The 9,453-nt window shown below is 42.0% G+C and overlaps 1 protein-coding gene across 1 annotated transcript in view; it reads left to right on the forward strand.

Annotated features, from left to right (window-relative positions):
* Positions 1-2,686: 2,686 nt before the first annotated feature.
* SATB2 (SATB homeobox 2) overlaps positions 2,687-9,453 on the forward strand; it is a 108,206-nt gene continuing 101,439 nt past the window's right edge. The window contains exon 1 of the mRNA XM_010007357.1: positions 2,687-2,858. Within this exon, the coding sequence (XP_010005659.1) occupies positions 2,687-2,858 (172 nt within the window). The remainder of the gene's footprint in view (positions 2,859-9,453) is intronic.

The following is a 9,453-nucleotide window of genomic DNA, read 5'->3' on the forward strand; positions in this document are numbered from 1 at the left end:
GTTTCTTGCTTTCTTAGTATTGCTGTAACTTCTTTAACTGGCATGACAATGAGCAATTACTAACTTGCATTGCTCTTCTGTAAGGGCCCTGCAGTGACCTAGAGGTGTAAAACAGGCATCTGGGAGCAAGATATGGTGTATATCAGTGTGTAAAGAGCATGGCTGCACATGATTTTTTTCTCCTGATTCCAACATACTGAAAGTATGTTAACTTTTTTTTTTTTTTCCAGATAACATCGTAAAAAGGGAAGTTTGAGGCCATAAATCCATTGGAGATATAATATCTTAAATGCAAACTAGAAGGCAAACCAGATGGAACTTCATTGGAGTTATATTTACTTGGAAATAAGTGCGATTACTGTTGTTTTTTAGTAAAATAGGATTGGTATTAAGATTACAGACTATAGTGAGAGGCATGAGAATGGGTTAGCAATGACAGATGTGGTAACCTGCCCTTTGCTCTCTGTTTTTAAGGTACTAATAGCAGCTTATCATCAGTTACACTGGGTCACTGAGTTCAGAGATGTTGTTGCAAAGCTGTTTCTGTAGCAGAGTCCCTGTGAGCATTGGCAGCAGGAAGGGGCAGGAAAGTCATAATGGGCAAGAATCCTTGTGCTGTCCATAAAGTGATGTCATGTACAGCATCAGTTCTAAAATTTGAGATCCCATTTGTAATAAGACAGTAAATGAATGTGGAGAATAGGTGTGACTTCTTTGCTAAAAAGACTGTTGTGTCACAAGGAAAGCGTCCACCAAGAGGATAAAAGACGCTGTGGTATCCCTCTAATTTGCGTGCATTTCTCTACTTTTTCTGTCTTGCCAAAATGTAACTTACATAACCAAAATCACAGCCTCATTGTTGGGCTAAGTATTTGAATCTGTTGTTGAGACATGAATAGACCCATCAAAATTGCTATGATGAACTGTATGTTTGACAGGAGGGGGAAGTTTGTTGCTTATGGAGGTTGACCTTCATTTTAGCTAGTTAAATGATTTATGGACAAATAGAATTCAGTTTTTAATCTTTGATGGGAAAATAAATTTTGTCATTGATTTCATAGGAACAGGGTCAAACTTGCACTGTCTTCTCAGGAAAGCAGCTAGAGATTTTTTTTTTTTCACTGAGATTTGGGGTATTGTTTTAACACTGTATGTTAGAATTTGGCTGCTTGAACTTGCAAAATGCATCAGTTTAACCCAGAATCAAGCAGTGAAGAGGCAGCAGCATCAATGTGATACTATAACTTATTTAATTATTACTTCAGGATGTGTTTTAAAACAAAGAACTAAACCACATTGATTGGATATTATGGCTGCTGCTGCTTACCTGCAGTTAGAATGTCAGATTGGGAGCCCTCTGTGCCAGATAGGTCACGGGGTGAAAACTGTATATCTAAAATCTATGTTAATGTAAGTCTAGTCTCTGTAAAATCAAGACAAGGAGGATTTAAGTCCCTTAGCAGTTGTTACTGGTGTCACTGTGTCTATTTTGGGGCAGCATGACTCCTTTGAAAGGATATATAACTATTGGTTTGTAGATACTGAAGCTACTGATACTAGATGATCTTGAAGATGTTTCACTGAATTTGTACAGAAGGAGAACTGAAATGTGGCTTTCTCCTTTTCTTCCCTGTAAAGTAGTGCCTGTTTCAGGAATACAGTGATTTATGTCTGGCCTTTTATAAATATATTCACTTATTTTTCATAGTTGTTTTTCCATTGCTAGCCCCTGACCTGTAGCAGAAGATGGAGATGGCCATGCAGTTAGTTCTGGAGGTTTTCTGATTGCTTCATCTTCCTCCTGTGCACATGCTTTGAGTAATGTAGGACTGTCTTCTGCAAACTGGCTTGTTTCTCTGCTGTCTATAATACTGAATCCCTTTAAGTTCATGCCCCACAATTTATTGCCATAGATGACTTGATCCTGTAACCACAAATGTACATTTACAAGAAAACAGAACAAAATTAAATCCAGACCACCTCCTGAGTTTTCCACTTCTGTGATTCCTCCTCGATCCTCTTTCGAAGAGAGCTGTCCTCGCTCTCTTCATATGTGCAGCCAGCAGAACAGCCACTGGCCTCTCTGGGCATGCATGACCATCAACTGCCAACGCTAGATTATTATTTTCAGCAAAATCAGTGCAAGACTATTTTCTTTGCACAGTGAGAAGACTGGCTGTGGTCTGAAAACTTGAAAATAAGCCTGTCCGAGCCAAGAATTGTGGATGGGAATTGCCTCTGCTGATTCCTGCATACGTTCACCGTGTGGAGAGAAGCAGAAGTGGCTTTTTTGTGTCAGGTTTTTGTATGGCTGAATGTGGAGAAGCTCTGAACTGAAAGAACAGGAATATTAATGAAGCTGTAGATAACTTCTGCAATGTTGAAAAGGTCTTATTAGGAAATCTTGTTCGTCCTCATGCTGACTGTGATTCTGTTCCTGAATTGTATTCTCTGGAGCTTTTAGTGTGGTTTTGAAATGAGTCAAGTGATGAGACTTCAGTATTTCCCTTGGAAAGAAAACAAAAGCTATCCCACAGGGAAGAAAGGCGGATTTCCACTTAAGATGAGCCTTCTAGGAGGTGTTTTAATTTACAGCTTTAATCAGAGATGTATGACATGCTTCTTGTTCCTCTCTTACTGATGCTTTTTGTTTGTGTTTTTGTGTTGTTTTTTTCGTCTAGGTTTGATGATTCCAGTCTTTTGTGTGGTGGAGCAGTCAGATGCCTCTCTTGAATACGATAATCGAGAAGAGCATGCTGAGTTCGTTCTGGTTCGCAAAGATGTGCTCTTTAGCCAGCTGGTGGAGACAGCGCTCCTGGCTCTGGGGTATTCCCACAGTTCTGCAGCTCAGGCACAAGGTATTCAATACAGTTCTTTCCCCCTTCTCTGCACCTGAAGATGCTCGATGTAAGGACAAAGCAAGAAAATCAGTGGCAAATCTTGACAGTGGTTATATCAGTTCTGTTGATTGCTTTATCTGAAACTAGGTGTACAGCAAGCCCTACCTTGTTAGCCTGCCTAGAAAGCATTAGCTGGATCTTGCTGAAGTGTGAAATACGGTGATAATGATTAGTCAATGTATTCAATGATACAATTGTTCTGTACCACGAGGCATGTTGCTGCTTCAAGAAGGTCGGCACAGAAGAGCTGGGTAGAACCTCTAGGTGTGCAGCTAGGTGGTATCTGGGATTCCTCTTTGTATCAGGGCCATTTTGAGCAGCATATTATAGTATTTAGTTTTTAAAAGTATACATTGTATATAATGGTTATATATATACACGCTCTCTTTATGGCCAATAGTAGTACTAAAATACAGGCTGATTTATCTGTTTTTACTTGCCTACTATATGGCTGCAAAGCCCTTTGTAAAGCTCTGCCCATTCCTTCTACTTAGACATGATTCTCCAGTAGCAGCAAAATCTTAAAATAACAAAACTTGTCTCTCTCTACCCAATACATCAGCTTGAAAAACAAACCTAAAATCCTAATCTTGAGGAAGACAGGCAGCAGGTGGTGGGTTGGGAAAAATCTTTCCAGAATAAACTTTGTATTTCAAGTGGCTTTTTTGTACTAAACTGAAATAACCTATTTCAGTGCTTATTCTTTTAGATGAGAAGCCTGTAAATTTCAGTTTCACCTCCATGTTACCAGTAAAACCTGTGCACATTTAGAGTAGTTTAAAATAAGCTTTGCCTGACCATTTAGATTTTAACTGTTTGCTTTAGTTATTCTGTATGGCTAGGTATTTGAACATGCAGAGTGAGCAGGAGTGCTGTTGAATGCAGGAGTTCCAGACAGTGGTTAATAGCACAGACTTCTTGTACAAACTTCTTCTGAAGCAGGGTGATAATGATTCATTTCCTCTGTCAGCCTCTGCTCTGTGAGAGAGGCTCAGGTTCTTTATACAGGCAGAGCTCATGCACATGTGTTTATTTACACAATATGGTAATAAAAGCTCTGCAGAAAGGTAATTGTGGTGTTTTTTTTAGTATGAAACATTTAATTTCGTTTTAGGGATGCTTTTTTCTGAATGTAAAAGGTCAGTGTATCCCACCGTTTCCATCCTGGTGAGCCAGGTTCCTGTTTGACAGCACTATCCATCTCAGTTAACACAGTTGCTCAACGTGTTGTGAGCTAACACGTGGAACACACTGCATTAGGTGGCCAAGATTTGATTCTTGGCACTTACAAAGGGGAATGGGCTTTGCAAGAAATCAGCTCCAAGGAGGCTTGCCATTCAGTGCAGTGATCCACGCTGGCTGTGCATCTCACTTGGGGAAACCGACTTTTGCAGCATCCCTCTGTTGTGAGAATAGAAGGAGGAGAGACAGATTGACTAATGAAGGAAACTAGTCACTGTGCAGGGAGGAAATGTCCACTGCATTGTTGAACTGCAGGCTTTGCAATGAACAGGTTCGGATACTAATCTGTCACATAATGTGTTGCTTCAATAACTAGAAAAGTCAAATCTCTAATTGTTGTAATTAGTCTGAAAGAAAAGACTGGCATTTTTGTCTTTAGGGCAGCAGTTACCTTCCACTTGAAAACATCACATAGTATAACACTTAAAAACTGAAAGATCTGTCAGCTAACAAATCACCTTCACACTGAAGGACCAGTTCTCCCAAACATCTCTACATCCTGGGCAAATGCTGCAGGTCATGCTGATTTTAAGATAGGAAGCTGAAGTATGCAGCATGTTCTGCAGTATCCTGCTTCTGTGCTAGCTGTCTGCAAGCTGAGCTAAAGTACAGGCAGAAAAAGAGTGCTAACAAATCTCTGAGATTGTTTAGTGTAATGAGAAAATTTATAGAATATTGGGCTAATCTGTCAGCTAGGGTTGATAAAAGCATGCTGCTAAATTGTTGATATAAGGATTTACTTGGAACACAATTTTATGATATTAAAAATAAGAAAAATATAGCTACTTGCTTTATTCATTCTGGTTGTAGAAAAGACCTGCTTCTGTTCCAGGGCTTGGGGTTGATTTCATTCAGCGATGTACATTGATAAACAGTCGCTTAGTTCTTCTTTATGCTTTATGATCACCTGAATTACAGGACCTGCATGAGAAGTTGAAGATCCTCAGGTGCATTTTTCAAAGCAGTAAAGCTTTGAGCAAAACGCTGTGCAAAACACTGACATAAGTAGGTGTCCCCATATCATCCAGAGGTGAAGTAAATATGAGCTTGTCAAAGCTTTTTTATTGTAAAGGTTGTCTAAGCCGTAACATAGCATGTAATAATTCCCACCTTTTGAGTTGGGAAGGTGTTTCATTTTGCCCCTCTCTTGTTTTGGATGACTCTGAGAGGAGTAGCAACGTTCACTTCATCTTGTGGGACACATCTTGCCGTTTCCTTTTAGAGCAGGGTCTCCAGTGACAGAAAAAAGAGCTAGTTGAGGGGGAAAAGAGGAGTTGTGGCAGCAGAGAGAATTGCTGTTCAGTTTCACACCGCCTTCGCCGCAGTTCACCATGGCACAGCTACAGACCTGCTGATGCTTGAGCAGGCGGTGTGTGCCTTGTGTGTAGGGCCCTGCCTCACACTTGCCAGCTGTACAGCAGCACGGCAGAGTCTGTGTGCCAGAAAAGGAAATGTGGCACAGAGGGGTAGGTGTTGCATTGCTTCCCCAAGGGGTCTTTGTGCCCAAAGGGGCCCTGCCGCTGGGCTGACTGCCTGGAGAGCAGCCTGGAGCTGCAGTGCTCCCCAGGGAGGTGACGCCATGTCTGAGCATATGAGCTACAGCCTGCACACACAGCTGCCACCTGGCCTGGAGCCTCATGAACTGGCTCATGGTCACTTGGCTTATCTTGGCTAATTTTTAGTCCTGGTCATTAGGTAAATTGAGAAGTGTTAGCATAAATAATTTTGAGACAAATATGTATTAGGACGTATACGTGAAAGTGGCCCCATTCCTCATTGGAAGGAACTCTTAATTCCCACACTGTTTGGGCAGGACACGTTTATTCCACAAACAGCTGGTTGTGAACATTTTTTGTTGATGGTAGTGAGAGTAGAGACTTTTCCAGTGAGTGCTGCCCTCGTGAAACTTCCCCTTTCTGACAGGAGCTGTGAAAAGCCTTCTGGAACAGCATGGGAATTCGTTAACAGCTTGGCACTGGGGTGTGAAAGTTGGTGGTGTGAATGGCAACAAAGGTTTAATAAACATTTATGTATTTTTCTTTCATCTCTTGAGCCTACACCTGACACTGGGAACCTGCTACATGTGCCTTCCAGAGAGGAAGAGAATCATGTATTAAAGCTGCACCTGTTCTATGTGTAGTTTAATAAAATGTACATGCTCTGATGCAATTATTTTTTTTTATAGTGGGTCCGGTATTTGAACTGGGCTATGCAAGAGAAGGGTACTGGTAGGGGCTACATGCAGTATAGAGTGCTGGCTGCTGGGACCAAAGTCATTTGAAAGTAGCTGCAATATGAAGTACTCCCTGTGTAGTACTGCATCTTTGGGACTTGCTGTGAAATCTGATTCCCTCCTCAATGTGAGATGAAGGAAGAGCAGTGCTAGTTTGACACATTTAGCAAGGTCTACTTTCTTAGAACCCATGTGAAACAGAAAAAGAAATTGTGATTTCTTGTGGAAATATATATGCTTGGGTTTTTTTTGACCAGTTCCTTGTTAGCTGTTGTGAGTGCATACACAGAACTGGTGTACAGTGTCTGCAAAAGTTTGCAAAGCTGAATGGACCATCAAAATAAAGCTTCTCTTCTCCTCCCTAGTGTTCCTGCTAGGTGTGTTGGCAGGGCAGTGTGGAGTGCCTGCCCTGCCTGCTGTCTATGGGCAGCTTTAGCCAGCCACTGGCAAAGGAGTTGCTTGGGTTGCTGTATGTGGCCACCACAAGGAAAGGGGTGTATGGAAGAGTGAAATGATGCTGAGGTGCCAAGTGGAGCAGAAGGAGGGGTGAGAAAACAGCAGAGGGAAGCCAACACAGAGCAAGAGAAACATTAGATCTTTCCTATCCCTGTTGCTGCAGAGATTGCCAACCCGTGGTTCTTAAGCAATGTATTGTCATGAGCAGAGCCTTTGCAAGAAGCAGTGCCTTGTGTTAGTGCCTTGATGGCCCCTCTTCACACTGCCCAGTTGCTTCTAGTGCTGTGTACTGACTGAGTAGTGGAAAGCGTTGTGGCTGCAAAGAGCCAGTGTGGCTGGTCGGAGTGGAAGACTGGAAGGAGAGGCTGGCAGTAGTCAGTTGGGAAGGTGAGAAAGAATGAGAAATAGAAAAGGTTTAAGTGTCTTGCCTTGCCATGTGGAGTTGTGATAGCTGGCATGGAGGAGAGTGATGCTCTATGGGGATCATGATTTAGTGAGCTCAGGTCAGACATCATCAGCCCTGTCAGCCTTGTATGACTGGAGTGGGCAAGAGGAGAATTTTGTTGCTGTCAGTAAGTGGCTGACCAGAGTAGCTGATGCTGCCCTAATGTCCTGACACCCAGAGGTGTATCTCAGGACCAACTGTCCTCCAGCTGCCTCACCTGTGAGGCTCTGATGTTGGCTTGCAGCCACAGAAGTTTTAACATAGGCTTGACTTGGGTTTGGTGCTTCTGCAGAGCACTGCACGTTGGAGCACTAGTGAGGCTGTCCTTACAGTGGGTTGCAGTGAGGGGAAAAAGTATCTTTCCTGATGGTATGGCAAGGAAACCAAGGCAGGGCTCTCCTCTGCATCCATAGTGCATGTGGCTGGGGGCAGGAGGGAATTCAGACTGCAAATGTGTTCGTTTTCCTCAAGGGTCTAAATATGTGAGCTCAGCCCTGCTCTCTGCTGTTAGTTGCAGGCTTCTTGCACTTGTGGCCTGCATTTAAGTAGTATTTCAAAGCAAAGACTGAATCTGTTTGATATGGTGATATTCAGCAAATCAATCCAAACCTCAGGCTGATGTGTGTGAGAAAGTGACAGCCTGAATGCTGGACTTCACTCTGGCTAGCTTTTGTGAGACCTGTATGACCATCTTGCTGCTTAAGGGTTTATAACCATGTGTACAAAGATTTGAAGAGTGTAAATACTAATAATGGGGGAATGGATTTGCCCAAGTTGGTCTAAGAGGGTAGGGCTCTGGGGCAATTGGAAACACCAGAGTGGATGGTTAGTAGGAAAAGATCCTGTGAAATACTCCCATCTGTGCCATCTCCTGGACCACAACAGGTTTCAAGTGAATGTCAGGTAAAGGCAGAACATCCCAGCTGGGGCTGTACTGGACAGGCACAAGCTGGTTTTATACTTCTGTATCAGGAAAGGTACAACAAAAGCGTGTTGAAACCCTGCTAAACTGTGTTTGATGTATACAGCTAAGTTTCCTGCAGTTGGGAAGACCAGATATCACAGAATGTTAAGGGTTGGAAGGGGCCTCGGAAGAACATCTAGGTAACTAGAGTAGGTAGATATGCTATTTTTAACACAAGAGCAAGGTAACAGTATGGGAAAAATGAGAGGAAACCTGGGTTCAGGTTTCTCCTGTGAATAATGTGCAATAAATTACAAGGGTGAAATAATCTGGAATCTTCTGAATCCCTAGGCAAGCACTCAGTGTGATTTGTATGCCTGAGCTGTGGGTGCCTGTTTGTGTGATCAAAGACCTTCTAGTCAGTATTATACTGGCTTTAATGAATAGAAGCAACACTGGTGATATAATGACTTAAATAATAAGACAATACAGAAATTTGTTGGTACAGAGATAGCATAATGGTCTAAGCTAACAGAGTTGTCCATCCATGTAGAGTTGCTTCATATCTCTTGGCTCAAATTCTTTTGCTACAGAGTATGAGCACCCTGCTAAACCAGTATGTCTTAAAACAAACCAAACTTCAAAATGAATGAAAGAAACAGACCCAGCCCTCTTCAAAGCTCTTTTCAGCAGTTAGTCTTACTCCACCTTAATAGCTCCCCTTTGCCCCTCTTTACTTCTACTGGGGACACTTTTTATGCGTAAGCTCTTCTTTCTTCTCTTCCATTTTGCAAGTGAAATTGTAAAAGACCTAGATTATATAATCTAAGAAGTAAGTGTTAGGGTACAACACCTTGCAGTAAACTCTGATGTGCAATTTCATGACATCTTGTCTGGGATTGCTTAGCAGCATGGATTTCTTACAGAGATGCTCGACCATCCAAGTCAAAGTTTTCCTTGTAAAAGCTGCTCCTTTTTGAATTGTACATTGCTTGAGTTGTAGCCTTTGTCTTTCTCTCTGGTGTTTGAAGAAAGTGGGCTGAGTACTTCTCAAATACTTATTTTCCTCCCATTATACTGACATTTACCATCAAATCACTGTTTTGTCTACCCTACAAAATTTCATTACAACTGTAAGTGAAACTCACTTACAGGAACCATGAGAGAAAGTCAGAATTTAATGAGAATATTGAAAGCCTCTGCCTTTTTTTGGTAGGCATTTCAGTGCATAATGGACACAGGGTTTGAAATACACTGTTGTTACCGGTTCAGC

Source organism: Chaetura pelagica, unplaced genomic scaffold (assembly GCF_000747805.2).
Source record: "Chaetura pelagica isolate M959 unplaced genomic scaffold, ChaPel_1.0 scaffold21, whole genome shotgun sequence".
Classification (NCBI taxonomy): Eukaryota; Metazoa; Chordata; class Aves; order Apodiformes; family Apodidae; genus Chaetura; species Chaetura pelagica.